This window comes from Macrobrachium nipponense, chromosome 37 (genome assembly GCF_015104395.2).
Source record: "Macrobrachium nipponense isolate FS-2020 chromosome 37, ASM1510439v2, whole genome shotgun sequence".
NCBI classification, from domain to species: Eukaryota; Metazoa; Arthropoda; class Malacostraca; order Decapoda; family Palaemonidae; genus Macrobrachium; species Macrobrachium nipponense.
Window position 1 is genome coordinate 20,197,459 of NC_061097.1, and position 20,000 is coordinate 20,217,458.

The following is a 20,000-nucleotide window of genomic DNA, read 5'->3' on the forward strand; positions in this document are numbered from 1 at the left end:
GAAAAGCCAGCAGCCATCAGTATTCGGTCCTTGTGGTTGGGCGTAACGCACAGAGAGGGCAGTTTCCAACAAATGGATTCCTTTCATACGCTGGTTTGGGAAATAAGAATCCTAAGGTTGATATGTGTTGGAGAAATTGGGAAACATTAAATTTCGGAGTCGAGGTAATGCCTGATTTTTCATTCATGATACAGATAAATAAGTCCATAGACAAATAAGTCACTTGCGTGATCATTTACGTTGTAAACATTAGCCCCAAAAGGTTTTGTGAAACTTAATCATCTGAAAGATCTTTGCCGAAAAACCCTCCAATCTACAGGTCAAAATAATTTCAGAAAAATTTGATCATCAGTAAAAAAAGAGCAACAGTAGAGAAAAGATTGCTACCAAAAATGACAAAAGTCAAGAACTGAATATTTCAGTAATATTCCTATTAATATAACTTATGAAAACACCTAGGAAATACATTATAAATGTCTTTCGTGTGAACAGTTTCTCGTTGGACGAGTGGATTTCGCGCTCGGCTACCAATCCGGTGGTCCGAAGTTCGATTCTCGGCTCGGCCAACGTGGAACCAGAGGAATTTATTCTGGTGATAGAAATTCATTTCTCGATATAATGTGGTTTGGATCCCACAATTGCTGTAGGTCCCGTTGCTAGGTGACCAATTGGTTCCTAGCTACGTAAAAATATCTAATCCTTCGGGCCAGCCTTAGGAGAGCTGTTAGTCAGCTCAGTGGTCTGGTAAAACTAAGATATACTTCACTTTTCGTGTGAACGCTTTACTAAGAATGTTTTATTCAGATGCTAAGCAAATTAATTGTTGACAATTTTTTTCAACAAATCACACGAACACATACACACACGCGCTAACACACACACATAACTATATATATATATATATATATATATATATATATATATATATATATATATATATATATATATATATATATATATATATAATATATATATATATATATATATATATATATACAGACAATATAAAACATTACACAGAGATATTAATAAAGTGTTTCTAACATCGCTGAAGTTGACGCGATGTTTATTTGCGTAGAACTACTACGTACTATTGGTATCTTCTCTTGCGTGCACGAACTGTGACACCATTGCTACTTCTCGATATTTTCTGGAATGACTTCGGTTTCCGGGAAAGTTTCTAAAAGCGTGGGAACGATCACAGAGTTTATTTCTCAAGAGTAGGTATACTGTCATTGCTGAGAACCAACAACAACACTATAACCGAAGCATCAACAAAGAATTCAAGCATAATACCAAAACAATTCAATAATTCTCTCTAAAAAAAGAAGTGTCAAGAGTAACCACTGCCCAACCCCTTAATAACAAAAATTTAACTTCTGAATTATTTCATAAATGCAAAAGCAAATCAAAACAAAGAAGTCAATGCAAATGAAATTTATTATTTTTTTAGAAATGAATAGTTTCGAAATTAAACAAGTCATGCAAAGATATAACAATTGATGCGAGAGAAAATACAAGATAAGAACAAATATTTTCTGGTGAGTGTGTGCGAATGTTGGGTAAGTAATGGTTGCTGAACAATGGTTTGGATGTGGAGATTAATAGAGGAACTTTTTGTTTTTTTGGCGTACCTCACTAATAAAATGTCTCTCTCTCTCTCTCCACACACACACACACACACCACACACACACACACACACACACACACATATATATATATATATATAATATATTATATATATATATATATATATATATATATATATATATATACGCTCCTCAGTAAGTCACCGTAAATCTGTAACATAAAATGCAGGTTCAATCCAAAGACATAAATCAGTATGAAACCACACTGGGTCATTATTTAATTGGCTGTTCTATATTAAAGTTGCGTTGCAATATGTTGGAAACATTATGTAAAAATCCGTTTTTCCTTACTGTTATGAACGACGAGACGTAATCATTCATTTTCCCTGGTGGAAAAGTACCGCACCTGAATAGTATGCGTGAAAAATAGCAGTTGATCAGTCCATGCTTTTAAATAGGACAATACCACACACTAGTAAACACTAAGATATAAGATTTAAAGGAGTTAAATAACAGACTATGCACTTCGGCTAATACTAACTGCTATGGGTGACTCAACTGCATAGCAGTAGAGGTAGAGTAGGTCGTATGACCACAGATCTGTTTGTGACTAATTACTAGTTTTACACAGATGGCACTCGACTCTATGTAAGAACTTGAATATTTATCCTCTCTCTCTCTCTCCTCTCTCTCTCTCTCTCTCTCTCCCGTCTCTCTCCTCTCTCTCTCCGTTTCTCTCTCTCTCTCTCTCTCTCTCTCTCTCCTCTCTCTCTGGTATTTACGACAGTAGCAGAGCAATAGATATACTCTATTTAGATTTCCAAAACATTCGTAATAAACGGTGAAGAATTAAAATGGACAGATGTGACAAACGGGGTTCCTCAGGGCTGTGTCCTTGGCCCGCTCTTGTTTTTTATTCATATCAATGATATTGATGCAGGCTTAACCAGCAGGATAGCCAAATTTGCAGATGACACCAAACTAGGTGTAAATACAGCAAACCATTGGAAAGTTTAAGAAGTGATCTAAGGAAAATAGGAGTGATAAAAATGATGGCAAATGCCTTTAAATTTGGATAAGTGTAAAATGTTTCAAATAAGAACAAACATTCCTCATGCCAACTACATTCTGCTTGGGAATGACATAGTGTCGAACAAAAAGAGGACCTTGGATTCATTATTACCAAGGACTTAAAATCAAGAAAACATTGCATAAAAGCTAAAAAGAAGGCACAGAAATTAGTGGGATACATAAAGTGGCAGTTCAAATACAGAAACAAAGAAATGGTGATGAAGCTGTATAACATCAATAGTTAGACCCAATCTTCAATATGTAGTACAGTTTATGTCATCAACACTAAGAAAGGACATAAATAGATTAGAAGGGGTACAAGCAAGAGCCACAAAGTTAATTCCATCCATCAGGTAAATGGGTTACCAAAAACGACTAGAGAGCCTGAACTTGTATGGCTAAGAAACACGGCGACTGCGAGGACTGCTAACAGAGACATTCAAAATACTGAAAGAAATAATGGATGGAAACTAGAACTGAAGAGATACAAGATATGTGACATATGGAATAAACTGCCACCAGAAGTTGTAAACAGCAACAGCGTGGAAGAGTTTAAAAGAAAGTTAGACAAAATCATTAGGATACTGTGTATGAATAGTAAAACCTGCTCTAGAGATATGTGACCACATGATGTCTTCTCGGATGGACTAATAAGTAAGTCTTTGAGACATTCTAATCCTTGTAACTACTTGTAACTGTAACCCCCTCTCTCCCTCTCTTTCCAACAGAGAGAGAGAGAGAGAGAGAGAGAGAGAGAGAGAGAGAGAGAGAGAGAGAGAGATAAATCACTTGAATATGAGAAGCAAAAATGCATAATTATGTATACCTCATAAGCCAGTAGGAACTCTTCAAATATTAGTTCTCTGGTGCTTGAAGAAAATTATATGTCAATTCTTTATAAAAAAAAATAAAAACAAAATCACGCTTATTCCCAGTGTCACACCTTTCTAAATCCATCATTACTATCTTCAGTGCTACACACTTCTTTTCCCCATTCTTAAAATCTGTATCACTATCTTCAATTTGCATATTTTACCGTCTAAAATCGCCCTGAAAGTCTTAAGACTTTCAGGCTTTCAGTTCTTTTGGTTGAGCCCTGCTATGACTAAAATGTTACTACAATGCCGCAAGCAGCAACAGTCTAATAATAATAATAATAATAATAATAATAATAATAATAATAATAATAATAATAATAATAATAATAAGCTACAATAGCGAAAGCAGCAACAGCCACAGAAAAAATCAAATAAAAAAAAAGAAAAAAAAAAACAACTAACCAAATTTTTTTAATGATAAAAATAGGTCAAATTGTTTTAATGACAACAAACAATAGACCAAATTTTCTATGATAACAATAATAGACCAAATCTTTTTAATGATAACAATAAATCAAATAAAAAAATGATAACAATAAACCAAATTTTAAAAAGTGATAACAATAATAAATTCAGTTTTCTAATGATAACAGTAATAAACTTAACAACCACAGAAAAATATAATTAATACATTAATACGCGCTGCACAGGTTCGTTTTTTCATGTAAACACACATGAGAGAGAGAGAGAGAGAGAGAGAGAGAGAGAGAGAGAGAGAGAGAGAGACGCGGACTCTCTCTCTCTCAATCATACTTCACAGCTACAGCAGTTAATTGGACATTATCTCTTCACCGAAATCCATTTAAGTGCAAGGGGTCAGAGACCAACCCCATACCAAAACTAGTTATTTGATATTTATAACATCCATTAATTCATAGCATTTTTATTGCCACAGCTTTATGTCGCTTTCCCACGTTTCTATAAATTCATCGAGAGAGAGAGAGAGAGAGAGAGAGAGAGAGAGAGAGAGAGAGAGAGAGAGAGAGAGAATATTTCACGTTTAGCGAGTATCTGAATCAGATACGTACAATCAAGACGAAATAGATTTAATTGTTTTAGTAGCCTCTTGTATTTTCTTAGTGGGGGAAATTCCTGCACATAATTTTCTTTACGATATAATGTTTTACATTTTCTGTTCTGTTACTCAGATTTACAAGTACAAGACGACAAAGAAATTGCCTAAGAATAAAGTACAGGCTATGTTAGTCATCATTCGAAATAACTAGCGACTCAAAAACGTCACCAAAAACATGTTGACAGCTTAACATATAAAGCTTTGCACATCATGGTCGTTGATAATAATGTTCACAACTGGATGCATGATTGCTTAGTATATATATAATATATATAATATATTATATTATTAATATATTATAATATAATATATATATATATATATATATATATATATATATATTAAATATATATATATATTATATATATATATATAATATATACATATATATATATATATATATATATATATAAATTATATATATATATATATATATATAAAGATATATTATATATATAATATATATATTATATTAATAGAATATTATATATATAATAAAGATATAAGCCACGAAGGAAAGATAAACAACGGAGATCTGCAAGATCTTTCTCATGTATGTCTGTCAGTCTGCTAAGTAAAGGACGTCGAGTCGAAAGATCTTGTAGCTACTCCGTTGTTTATCTTTCCTTCGTGACTTATACCTTTATTTATGCATTTGATTCAGTTATACATACATACATACATTATATATCATAAGTTTCCTAGCAGATGTTCCTTACCTTTTCTTCGATACTTCTGTGCAAGTGAGGTCGGCCGCCCATGGCAGAACACCGACAGACATCCACGGGAAAAGGGTAACCGGTGCTCGAGAGCCTTCCGTCTCTCATGGAGCTCGACCTCGACACTCGACCGCTGTTTCCAGCGCCCCTTCGGGAGGACTGACGCCCTTTCTCCAGCCTCTCGTACTTGTCCTTGGCATAGTCTCTGAAGGAGGCCGTGTCCGAGATCGTCTTGCTGAGCGATCCCCGAGGGATCTTGTCGTAGCGGCTGGAGGACGACATGGAGAACCTGTCGTTCGGGAACTTCTTCTCCGTCGGGAATTTATCTTCCGAGGCGGCGGTCTTCTCGTCGCCGAAGTTGTCCACCTCGAACTGGGCTCGGTCGTATATTTTGTCGACTGTTTCGCTCACCAACTGCTTTTTGTCGCTTCGCGAATTGCTGCACTGGCTCATCTGGTCGTAGTGGATCTTGTCGTACTGGGGAGGGCGGTCGAGTTTGTGTCGACTGCCGTAGTTGGAGGCTGTTGAGAATCTCTCGAACTGGGGTTTGGCACTCGAGGATTCCTCTCCGGCAGTTGACGCTGGCATCACTACTACAAGCTATCAGGTCAGGGATTCAATTACGGTGATGAAACGCCGGGTGCGTCGTTGCACTGCAACAGCGAGTCAAGAACAACCTCTTTTCACAGAAATAACTGTTTCCTGGACACAAAAACGACGCCAATTTTTGAGTCACTAATAGGCAAATTTTCGCCAACAGTTCGTCACATGACATTGGTTATTGTCTTAACAATTGAATTGCCAGACACAAAATCAGTAACTTATTCTCAAAAGTAACAATTCATTCAAGAACATAAATTACTTTGTTTTTTTTTTACAGAAAAAAAACAACCATTTATGAATTGTCTTTTCTTTCGTAACACATTCCACGTCGCTATGACCAAGCACGATGAAGATTACTAACACTTTCTTCGTAACAAGCTGCCTACACGTGCAAAATGAAAGTATAACTGGAAAGAAGATTGACAAGGTAACGTTAATACAAATAAAAAAAGAAAAAAAAAACGGCATCTCGGAACTGATCAATTTCACACCCTTGAAAATGATGTTCTCATTCAATTGCGTTACATAAGTATTCATATTCATAACGTGAAAAGATGGTTTCGTGTGTCATTTACATTGGTGCGACAGAGGTCTCTATATAATTGGAGCATGAAGCCGACAATGGGTAGGCACATCATAACACCGAGTTCCGAGGGAAAAAAAAAAAAAAAAACTTTTCCGCCGTGATGTGGTCAGTAATATGTGTGGTGGTAACTCATAGCGTCTTGGATGCGAGTTCAGACCACATGACGGATGAAGCCTCTTTTATTTAAATATTTGCTGGTCTCACAATACTTTTTTTTATTCCTCTTATTCCACAGTCTTATATCTTTTCAGTTTTCTTTCCGGTCTTTACTAAACCCTTAATATTTAGCATTATATTTACCCTCTGTTTACTTTTCCCTTGATCCTTCTAAATTATGCTTGTCTTAATGTTTCATACTGGAATATGCCAAACCCTTTCGACTTCATATTTTTCAAAATGTTTTTTTTTCTTAAATGTCTTCTCACTACTTATTTTCGGTTTCCAAAGTCATTAATTTTTCAACTTAATTCACTTCACTTCTATCTTTCATTATAAACGTTTTATGCCTTGGGCATTTTAATGTACAGTACTTGATCTTATCTTTCATAGGCATTTTAAGCCTTCGTTATCTCTGCTCTCATCTATATCACCCTTGGAACTCCTTGGAAAAACTTCCCATTAGAGGAGCGGTTCCCTCTGCCATCCAACCATCCATCCATTCAACCCATCCACCCATCCGTGTTTATTCCCGACGGCCCTTCTTCCTATCAACCCTCATTCGGTCCACCCTCAATCACTCTCTTTCCCAAAACCAAAGCCGCCGAAGACCCATCAATAATATTCCCATTCAGAAACCGACCGGTGCCATTCCTCGACCAGTCATTAGCCGTTTGACAAGGTGTCGAGTGGCACCGTGCCAGAGGAGTGCCACCAGGGGATATCGGATTGTCACACAATAAGCTGTCTTCATCTTCGCTGCCTTCCGCCGTTTGAAAGACTGACAATCAGACAGGCAGCTGCCAACATTTTGGCGAAGGGGCGTGTTGCTCCTCTAGGTAAATACAATACTATAAGATTTTTCATTTGTCGCCAGCAGAACGTTTCTATCGCAGTTTCTCTTATGGTTAAAGGATACCCAGCTTTATGTATAGATGCATATTTACATTTGCAATTACAATAACAAACACTTTCGCATGTTTTCCAAAATGCCTCTTGTTTGACAGGCAGTAAATAATAATAATAGTATAGTATAGTATAGTATAGTATAGTATATTTGTCATTATTTGATACAAATTCATAAAATTAGCTGAAAATTCGCCAAAGCAATTTAATGCTTATATGGTGATAACATAAGGCAAGTTTAATAATAATAATAATAATAATAATAATAATAATAATAATAATAATAATAATAATAATAATAATAATTATCGTTATTATTATTACTATTATTACTATTATTGACTTACATAATATTTTCCATACTAATTAACAGTGTCCATAACGAAGTCATGGATGCGTCTTTATTCTCGAGCTGCGGCGCATTTCGGTAATTACGAGGAAGCCTATCAAATGAAGTACATGAGAAGGAAAATCATTTGTTATTTATAACAGAGTAAAATATTTACAAAAAAGGCCCGCCGTGCTTCTACAGTATTTGATTAAATATCACCATTATCACTGAATATTATCTTCAGCAGTGGTAGCAAAAGAGATATATAGCTATACGGTAAGACCCAATGAAAAGAAGTCTTTATTTGGATTTGTGTTAGTACATGGATAATATAAATAAAGAATAAATAAATATGATAACAGGAATGTTCGGAATCTAAAGTTATGTCAAATTAACAATAGCCACTTTTATTGTATCATTGATTTATTGATGAATGTTATTTCGCAGACCAATAAAACAAACAAAAAGAATGAATTACGAGCCATAAATAACTCCGGAGCAATGCCATTTTCAAGCTGTTATAAAATCAACAAAAATTTTCTTTATTATTTCGATTTTTTTTTTTACCAGAGTGACGAGACCCCAGGAAGCACAGTTACCCCTAAGTCAAGCTACGTTACAGAAGGATTGAGATTGTGAACTGAATTAAACTGAATATAGAATTTATTCTCAAGGCAAAACACCGGCACCAACGAGGTCATTCAGCGGTGAAACGGAAATTGACAGGAAAAGGTTTGAAAGGTGTAACAGGGTGAAAACGCCGCAGTTGCATTATGCATCAATTATTGTTAGGAGACGGTGGAGAGTAAGATGGAAGAAAGAGAATATGAAAGGAGGCACAATAAAATAAATGAGAAGGTTTGCAGCTAGGGGCCGAATGCACGCTGCTAAGAACCTTAGGTAATGCCTACAGTGCACCGCATGAAGTGCACTGACGTCGCTAACCCTGCCCCCCCACCGAGGATTGCGATAATGGCCTTCCATTATAGTTAAATAAATTTAGACACAGGAAAGAGGAAAGTTTACAATCTTAGGGGATTTTTGGAGACAGACGTGCATAGCTGTCCAAATGTAGCCAAAGTGTTGGATTAGAAAGGTAATTGTTACCCAGTCATTAAAATTACTTGTGGAATATTTAGGAAAAAGAAATTTAGAGCGTTCCACATTAAAAAACCAGTGGTTTGGGGCATGAGTGACATACCTTACGGGCTGCTCTATGAGCAAGAGCCCGTGCTGGCATAACGCCAGCTTAATCAAAACAAGTGACGTACCCATTACCTGACGCAATTTTTTTAACGCAGGGGTCGATAGCACAAGGAACATAAAACGGCCTTACATAGCCAAGGTCACTTGGAATTAATAATCCCTAGAATTCAGGGAAAAGGGGAAGCAAAAAGTGAATTCCGAAGCGTGGCAGTAGAGAGAAATAAAGTCAGGGAGCTTGTAACCCTAAGTGTATTACTAAGTTCTTCCGGAAAAATTAGGAAGAGGTGGTCTGGCGGGCTTTACGATACCACCAGTCATGCATACTTCATTAGTTTCTGTGAATTAAATCCTAAAAAAAAAAACTTTTCTGGTACCATGGAAAAACATGGAATGTCGTTTTCCAAGACAAACTAGAAATAATCCAGTTATTTTAAAGGACTACTTTCAGCTCATGATTCTGTGGAAGAATCTTGTATGGAATTTCAGTGAATAATAATAATAATAATAATAATAATAATAATAATAATAATAATAATAATAATAATCCCATATCCTTCTTATGGGATATGGGATGTGCCAGTGGAAATTGTACCCACAATCATAGGAACACTAGGCAAGATCCCAAGATCCCTGAAAAGGAATCTGGAAAAACTAGAGGCTAAAGTAGCTCCAGGACTCATGCAGAAGGAGTGGGGTGTGATTCCTAGAAACGGTCGCACATAGTAAGAAAAGTGATGGACTCCTAAGGATGCAGGATGCAACCCGGAACCCCACACTATAAATACCACCCAGTCGAATTGGAGGACTGTCAAAGACAAAATAATAATAATAATAATAATAATAATAATAATAATAATAATAATAATAATAATAATAATAATAATAATAATAATAATAATAATAATAATAATAATAATAATAATAATAATAATAATAATAATAATAATATGCTGATGTTGGGAATAATACTAAATAGATGTAAGATCATGTTACTAATATAACTGATAATCAATAAGTTCATCATTCCTCAACAACAACAGCAACAACAATATCAACAACAAATCAAGTCATAATACGTTTTTACAGCTTTCCCCGGAGAGACGAACCAACCCACAGCAGTGGCGTCTGCTAAACCATCTGGTCCCAAGTCCCGACTCCCAACCATCGGCCAGAGAGAGAGAGAGAGAGAGAGAGAGAGAGAGAGAGAGAGAGAGAGAGAGACCTTCTTTTCACGGACTTCACGAAGAAATGAAAGAAAAGAAAGAGAAAAAAAAAAAAGTCTTCCGCGGCTTGAAATTATAGAAATAATCACGCCAGGTAATTATGGCAGGTAATCTCATCTGCCTTCGGCCACAGAAAGAGCAGATTGACTATTGTGCTCGGCTCAGAAGGAATTTTTTAATTTTATTTTTGTTTTACCGGGTTTTCCTAACAGTGGAAATATTGAAAGAAATTCAGTGATTTCGCACAATCCACTATAAAATTACCAGGAGATGGTTTACGCGTTTGGTTCCAAGCGTGAAAGCAAGACTACGTCTGACCATAGGATTAACCAAGCGTGAATGTAAACTTGAAAAAAAAATAAAAGCTAGTAGTCCGTTACGAACGGTATTGGATTATTACGAGAACCTAAAAACAAATGAATAAGAGTATGAGCAGGTTTTTTATTTTTTTATTTTTATTTGACCGTGGCTTTGACAGAGCAGCATGCATATTGTCGAGAATTTTACGTATAATCTATGTTAAATCCCCGAACCAGTGATGTCGCACTTTCTGCAAGAGTGACTCTGTGGATTTATAGTTAATATATATATTAATATAATATATATATAGATATTATTTAAATATATATATGCAATATACCGGTATATATATATATATATATATATAGAATATTATATATAGAGATATATATACATGCAATAAAAACACTGTATAATTTATATATATATATTAATATATATATATATTATATATAATATATATATATACTATATATGATATATATATATATATATAATATTCCAAGGTAGAGTGAATTCGATATCTGGGGATATTTGTTTCTTAATATTTGGAAAAAAATCATGTTTGAATGATACAATACTCGACACTTCATTGTAATGACTATAGATTCTGTATCTACATCGAGTATGTTACTGTCTTCACTAAAATACTTTTGTATACGAGAATTACTTGCAAAGCAGGGAAACAAGATCGGGCAGAAATATATATAAATAAATAATAATAATAACTTTATGAAGCATTGTTTCGCATGGTAAATATTTCCTCTGTGAATTGATCGGCCAATTGCTACAATAACAACTAGTAACCTCGCAGCTAAAATAACATGAACTACTGAAGGTAACCTAGCAGCGAGAAACAGCATAACAATAATCACAGCATCAAAATTTCATTTAAAAAATTACGTAAAGATTTTGAGATTCCATGAGGCTGAACAGTTTTAATTTTCATTCACTTTCTTGTCTTATCTGTCCGGAAAGATTCCTACCAGACTGAGAAATATTGGCAGATGAACCCGTAATATTCATGGCGAGTAAAAATAGCTCATGTCTTCTTTGACACAGTTTCTCAAACAACTGGAAAGAACCACTATTCCTTTACGTTAATATACAGGAACTGGAAAATAGTCATGCATAATTCCAAGTAACTGCAAGCACTTCATTACTGACGACACATGGTGAGAGAAAGGTGTAGGAGGACTTCTGTAGAACAAGAAAGCAACGTGTGAAGATTCCTCTATCCTCTTCCTCTCTCTCCGCCTCCCTTTTCCTCTTCCCCCCCTCCCCTCTCTCTCTCTATCTTCCTTCCCCATCGTCTGCCCCCCCCTCCGTCTCTCTCTCTCTCTCTCTCTCTCTCTCTCTCCTCAATCTTTAGCCACGAAAGTAACTGAAAATCTCTCATATCTCTTCCTCCCATTTGGCATTCATAGAAGCTGAGACAAATCTTTTATATTCATAGAAAAAAAATCAGAATAAATACATCTCTATGCTAAAATATCACATTAAAACGTTGCAAGTATAAACGTTCACTTACAGAGATGGAAAAAAATTCTTATTTGTGATAAGCATCACGTCCTAAAACTACGAAACTAGACCCACCAATTACTGTTATGGTTCGAGCAACAACTATAAACGGAGTAACAGAAATATAAACAGTATATTCAACTTTCTCTCAATCTGAACTAATTTTCGGAAGATTGAGGTTAATTGAATATGGAATTTAGGCCAAGGGACAAGCAATGGGACAATCCATGAGGTCCTTCAGCGCTGAAAAGGAAATTTGACAGTAAAAGGTCTGAAAGGCGTAACAGGAGGAAACCCTCGCAGTTGCACTATGAATCAATTGCTAGGATAGGGTTAAAAGTAAGATGGAAGAAAGAGAATATGAAAGGAGGGACAGTAAATAAGAACGGAAGGGGTTGCCTAAGGCACGTTGCACAGACGCTCAAGTGATGCCTGCAGAGCACGCCAAGAGGGGTGCTGAAATGGCTGCGTTTAATAAGTAAGTATATCATAGTTTTACCAGACCACTGAGCTGATTAACAGCCCTCCTAGGGCTGGCCCGAAGGATTAGATATTTTTACGTGGCCAGGAACCAATTGGTCACCTAGCAACAGGACCTACAGCTTATTGTGAGATCCGAACCACACTGTATCGAGAAATGAATTTCTATCACCAGAAATAAATTCCTCTGATTCCGCGTTGGCCGGGCCGGGATTCGAACTTTGGACCACAGAATTGGCAGCCGAGCGCGAAAACCAGCCGTCCATCGAGGAACTATGACTGCGTTTAAGCAGCAGTCAAGAACACAGAATGAAACAAAAAACGAAAGAAAAACAAGACGGGGCTCTCAGTCCTGTCAGTCACTCGTCGCATCGAAAGAGGAGTGTGGAGTCTGTGGGCGCATCCAGGACCTGGACACAGCACCGCCACAGCCGGTCACAGCGAGAGGGAAGAAGAAGAACGCCGTGAGGTTTTAAGGTAACAGCCGCGCGGGCGCCTCATTTTCACAGCTTTAGCAGCGCCGGGTAATTAAGGCTCCAACCATCCCGACAGATGGTCGTGTTGTCGCTCCTGACAGACGATGAATAAACGAGTGCATAAAAATGAATAATGAGTACTTTAGGAAGTGAGCGAAAAAACGAGCACTGAAAGCGAATAACTGTGAAAATGAAATATGATGTGGATAAATAAGCGAACGTTATATAAGTGAATAATCAGTGAATTATAGAGCAGATGAATGTACAGATCGGTGAAAATTATTAGGTAGGTGTATAGGCAATCATACAAAAGTGAAGTGCGGGCTGTTATTTTACTTTATTAGGACTTTTATTTCCTTTTTTTTTTTTTGGCAAGTTCCATCGGCCTCTGGTTGCTTTGAGTTTTGTTATCCTTATCATGAAAGAAGCATGAAATAACCTTGTGCCAAGACAACTAGAATGACTCATTTTTATTTCAAAAATGATTTTTAAAAAATCGCCTAAAAATGCCGAATAAGGTATTTGTTTATACCCACTTTAGATTTTTTTGAAGTTTTAATTCACGTCATCGCCTCCCACCGCTCGCCGGCCCCACTCACTTCTGCAACATAAAATAATATTTCTACTTCCCTTCCGCAATCATAACGCACTCTTATTCTTCTACCCTCAAAAGGCAGACAGACAGACAGGCAGCGAGACAGAACAGAGACAGAATGAACTGTCACTTCAGCTCATGACCTAATCAAACCTCACGCCCACATAATCCATTCCCTGGTACGCCCTTACTTATTTTCAAGCTAAAAGTCGTTGAAAATGTGGCCTGAAAATAAGCTTACCTATTCTCCACGAAAAGGTTAAAACACGCGCCCACTAAAGCAACCGCCCCCCCACCCCCCCCCCCCCCCCCCATGCAGTTACTCACTCACGAACTACCTATTACCTTAACTCACAGCCCTATCTATAACCCACCCACCAATCCCACCAAAAAGGCCACCCTAAAAAGGAAAATAGAATAAAATAGCCGTTTTAAAATCCGTCCAAAAAATGTGTGTCATAAAGAAGTTTCTTTTTTTGATAAAATCAAGTCCCGTTAACGAATGAGAATAGCCGCACGTGAATGATGATGGTGACGCAACAGATGACGCGGAGTTATTGCCCGTCTTTTTATAAGGATTTCTTTTTTTTCTTCTTCTTTTTCTTCGCCTCCCTTTAAACCAAGAATATCTACGGTTTTTTTTTTTTTTTTAACCGCGTGCACTCGTTTACTCTTGGATTTATTTTGAGAAATATTAAGCGTCCTAGATTAATGTGTTAGTCTAAGCTTTTTGAAAATGACAACAAATGCAAACCCTCACACACACACACAACACACACATATTTAATCTCCACAGGTTTAAATTTTCTTACGATTTAGTAAGTCTGAAACCATTCAAATTCTACTGGACGATTAAAAAAAAAGAATCAACAGCAAGTAATTCTAATATCGACATTTTCTCTAAAACACTGTTCGGTGCTTTCTACTTTTTCCTCTTTCTTTTCCTGGATTTCTCTTTTTCACACATGGCCCTTATATTCTATTACATTTCCTTTACAAACAAAAAGCCTTGAGGCTTTGTTTCACATGCACGTTTAATTATTTTGAACGACAATCAGAATCACTTCACTTAATACGAATTAGCATCCCGCTTCATCCCTGGGAACCCATTTGCAGCGAATAAGCACACAATTCGATTCTGACATAACATTCCATACCAATATTTCCTCTGGGACTATAGCTCATTACCACCCACTCATGTTTCTGTTCTTAGATTAAGCAACTTAGTGCCAGCAACGGCTATTGCACCTTAAGAGCAGCCAGAATGAAATCTGTCCAACAGCTGACATTGGTCAGGCCTAAGGCCAGGCCCTAGGAACTCGGGAGTCCTCAGGGATTGCACTGCACAGCACCAAATCATTAGAGGACGAAACAGAATCCTATACGTTTAGTTTTGTCTAGGAAGCTAATGACCTCTAGGAGAGAGAGAAACTCGCTCACCGATCCAAGTAAAATAGGAACCGTTTTGATACGACGTTGCGATATCTGGAATACAAACTCTTCGGGTTTCTGATAGGTCTCCCTGGAGGGTGCAGTGACATGTACATGAATACGGCATATTAATAAAAATTTTTTTTATAAATATAATCGAATCCGCTATACAGGAGCTAAGAGACAATTTTATATAAGATAAAATATTAACTACTAATTTTATACAAGCTAAAATAATAAGAACTTCCTATCTCCTAATGTTTTGAAAAAAGGAAGATGAAACGACCAGCCTAATGCCCATACCCAATCCAAGAAAAACAGAAAAAAAGAGAGGGTGTGGACATTATGGTATGCCCTTCTCTGAAAAGGCAGCAGCAGATTGCAGCAATCAAGGAAAAACAGATACAGGGAGAAAATTCCAAAGTCTTGCAACCGATGCAATTTTCATTAATTACAAATTTTATCTAATGGAGGTTACTTCAAGAGCCTTACAGGGCCGCCCTTGGGGATTACAAAGTCTTGCACAAGTCATCGTGATTTTACATCACAGAAGGGTCAATGGAACTTTAGATTGCTGTGCTCCAGATTTCTCTCTCTCTCTCTCTCTCTCTCTAGATACACACACACATATATTATATATATATATCATAGATATATATTATTATTAGATAGATATACATATATAATAATATAGATATAATAATATATAAGGATATAGATATCTCCAGTATTATTCGGAGATATTATATATTATATAGATATAGATAGATTATATATATAGATATATATATAGATATATATAAATAATATATATATAGATATATATATATATATATATTAAATATATATATATATATATATATATATATTATATATATATATATAATATATATATATACGTAATATCATTATACTACATATATACTACATATGCATGTATGTATGTACGTACATGGATGAGAAAAAGCCTTGACAACAGTTAGTGGTTAGAAAGGCTTTGCTTTCAGTCCCTGAAGGGCATCATATCCATTTGCTAAAAATAAAAAAGATAAGCGACAAATAATAATCCGTTAACCGGAAACTGACCCCGTTGTCGTAACGCGAGGTGACCGATCGAATAACATTGCCCGTAACAACTGTCGTAAATAACCGATAGTCGTAAAATTACCCGAACATCATAAATACAGTCATCTTCATAATTACGTTGCCCATAAACTGATCGGTTTGCCGAAGAATGTTATTACCCGTTCAATAGCGTTACAAATATTGCCAAGTCTCATCGTCTGATGTTACCTGCTTGCGACAAACGCTACTTGCATAATTATCTTTTTTAGCCACCAAATTATCTTTTTACTATAAGACGCTCCGAAAATGACGCAGTTAACACTGTGCGACTGCCCTGATTTACAACAACGTCGTGGACTTCCGGTGACAAATGACGTAACTGTCAAAAGACGGAACAAAAAAATCTTGCATGCTCATTACGTCTTGGAAATATGCAAGTTGTGATACTCTTGTGACAGTTCCCTTGACAATGAATGCTTGGGCTTATTCTACGAGTATGAATGAGCGTTTTTTCCGGTAGTGCATATTTATGAAAAAGTAATACTATCCTTTAAATGAGCGCAGGGTGAATGAATAAGTGTGCATGTAATGTTTCTAGATAATGCACATTTCTTTGACAACAACATATAATAACATTCTATGTGGCATGAATGACTTCACAGAATATTTTCACTAAAAATACTCACATCTATTCCATGTAGAGGAAATGACTACGTATATGGCCATTACATTTTTATACGTATGAGTATATATTTATAAAAATTACATACACATATATTCCACGAAGTGTGCATAAGCGTTTATATATATTTATAAGAATCAAATACACAAATTTCCTGTGATGGAGCTTTTATGAATTCAAATAAACTATAAATATCCTATGAGATCTTATATGCATCAGCATATCTGATACAGTTTAAAAACACAAAAACATATACGTTTGCTATAGACAGTGCGGATATACCTGGCTATAGAGCAAGTGTAATTTTACACGTTGTTGTTGGTTTAGATTAAGCAGGCCTTATGTCAGCACGGGCACTTGCTCATAGAGCAGCTCGTAGAATTTTACACACATGTCAATACAGCCTCAGGTTTGTGTTTCGAGATGGAAAATACATACACTATCGAATGAATGTGTATTTATAATACAATGTATGTAAGTATACACTACACATGCTTTATTTCATAGTTTTGGAGGAGAAATACGTACATTAAAGTGAAATACAGCAATATTAATACTTGTTTATGAATCTCTGAATATTGTTTGTAAGGTCCTTTTATGTTGCGCATGGAACCAGTGGTTATTCGGCGACGGGACCAACGGCTTTACGTGACTTCCGAACCACGTCGAGAGTGAACTTTTGTCACCAGAAATACACCTCTCTCTCACCTCAATGGAAAGCCCGAGAATCGAACTCGCGTCCAACGAGGTGGCACGCCAACACCATACCGACCACACCACTGATGCGCTTAATCTCTGAATATAAATTTAATTTTCATATTACGACAATAATCGCAAATAAGACAATTTCGCGCGTGTTGCAAGAATAAAATAGATTCCCATTAACATAATGCAATCCAAAGTGTGCTGAAAAAGGTATAATGGCCACAAACACCAACTCATTCGTAATCAGAATTGTCATCTGACACACACCACCAGCAGCAGTAGCGAAGAAATTCAGCGAGAAACGGAAATCTAAAAATATCGGCACCAAATCCAATTGGTTAACGAAGCGATGATATTTAATTACCTCTCTCTCTCTCTCTCTCTCTCTCTCTCTCTCTCTCTCTCTCTCTAAATACCGTAAGGCTGTAATGCTACATGAGAGGGCATGCATCATTGGTTTGATTCACCCAGAAAATTTTCCTACAGTTTTTGTGTGTATGTACATTTATGCATGTCTATAATACATTTGTTATATCATATTGATTTGTTTCATAATTGTCTTCCCTTACTGATATTTCACGTGTTCGTTCTATTCCGTAAAAGGTAATTTAGTAATTCAACGGCCTTGTTGCTTTCTTACTTTCTTACACTTGAATATGTATATACTGTAAACCAGGGGTTTGGGGCATGAGAACCACATTCTGGGTGTATGGGACTTGAGCTATGGATATTTATATATATTTGATTTTAATGTGTCAATGCATACACGGGTATATTTTGTAAATAAATAACTACATAAAACTATAAATGCTTTTGAATTTCCTTGTATGTTCTATTCCTAACTATCCATATCTAAAGTGTGTATTAAACTATAAGTATATTAAAGTTATAATGTCAACAAATAGGACTTGAGCCGACTTAAGCAAAGGGGGTATGGAACCATATTGGGCAAGTCATGGGGGATCTCGAGTCATCGAAATGTTAAGAAACTCTGCTTTAAGGAATGACGACAATAAACAGGTATTGTGTGTATGTATGTATGTATGTACACACACACACACACACACACACACACACACACACACACACATATATATATATATATATATATATATATATATATATATATATATATATATATATATGTGTGTGTGTGTGTGTGTCTGTGTATATATACATATATATATATATATATATATATATATATATATATGTATATATACATATATATATATATATATATATATATATATATATATATATATATATATATATATATATATATATATATATATATATATATATATATACATGTGTGTGTGTCTCATGCTCGCGAGTGCGAGCATGAGACGAAAGTCTTCATCGATAATTTATAAAAGCAAAGCGCCTGAACAAATGTTGACCATCATGACGATCACCTGGTTCGTGATAATTTAGAACTTCCGAAGCAAAACTGGACGAACATTGCGAGTCACATTCTTCGCTTTCTATCTTTTTATTTATGTTTTTATTTGAAAACCTTAGAGATATAAAAACGTTCTTTCTGTATTTCCCTTTGTCTCGTCTTACTTCTTCCTAATGAACACCACATTCTTTGGAAGCTTGGATTCAAAGTCAGTGGACCTTGTGGGTTTGTTCCCTATGAATATGTTTCACCTTCTGAATAATAATAATAATAATAATAATAATAATAATAATAATAATAATAATAATAATAATAATAATAATAATAATAACTGAGTAAAGATGAGAAGTATCAAGACTGAAAATAGAAATAAGAAGGATATGGGATATGCCAGTTGAAATTGTACCCATAATCACAGGTAAGTACACAAGGCACGACCCCAAGATCCCTGAAAAGGAACCTGGAAAAATCAGATGCCGAAGTAGCTCCAGGACTCATGCAGAAGTGTGATGGACTCCTAAGGAGGGAGGATGCAGCCCGGAACCCCACAATATAAAACCACCCAGTCGACTAGGATGACTGTGATAAGACAACCCACCCTCCCCCCGCAAAAAAATAATGAATGAATGAATGAATGAATAAATAATAATAAAAGAAAGGTTATGCCTTTAATGTATCTATACATAAAGGCGCATTTGACGAGACCTCTAAACAAACTAATCCAAACAAGGCGTAGTAACTCCGAGAGCAACACTCAAGGAATACAAGGAGCTAAACAGAATTCACCCCCAAATAAAGGCACAAATTTCCCCAAAGCCGCCGACCTATCAATCCGCCTAAGCATTTTTCGAGCATTAAAAACTAATTTTGGCTAAATTAGCGAAGGCGATGCCGGTTGAAAATGTAGCCCTGCCTAATTTACGGATTGCAATTAGCCTCTGCGACTCTCCGTATTATTCACAGACCTCAACCAGCGGAAACGATCTTTTAAGTAGT

The 20,000-nt window shown here is 36.0% G+C and overlaps 1 protein-coding gene across 8 annotated transcripts in view; it reads right to left on the reverse strand.

Moving 5' to 3' along the window:
• LOC135209062 (atrial natriuretic peptide-converting enzyme-like) overlaps nt 1-20,000 on the reverse strand; it is a 1,031,477-nt gene that overhangs the window by 195,353 nt on the left and 816,124 nt on the right. For 4 of the 8 annotated variants that reach the window (XM_064241632.1, XM_064241635.1, XM_064241633.1 and 1 more), the window contains exon 2: nt 5,334-6,343. The exons of the other annotated variants lie outside the window; for them this stretch is intronic. In XM_064241632.1, coding sequence (XP_064097702.1) covers nt 5,334-5,921 — 588 coding nt within the window. In that variant the 5' untranslated portion in view covers nt 5,922-6,343. The remainder of the gene's footprint in view (nt 1-5,333; nt 6,344-20,000) is intronic. 8 annotated transcript variants of the gene reach the window in all.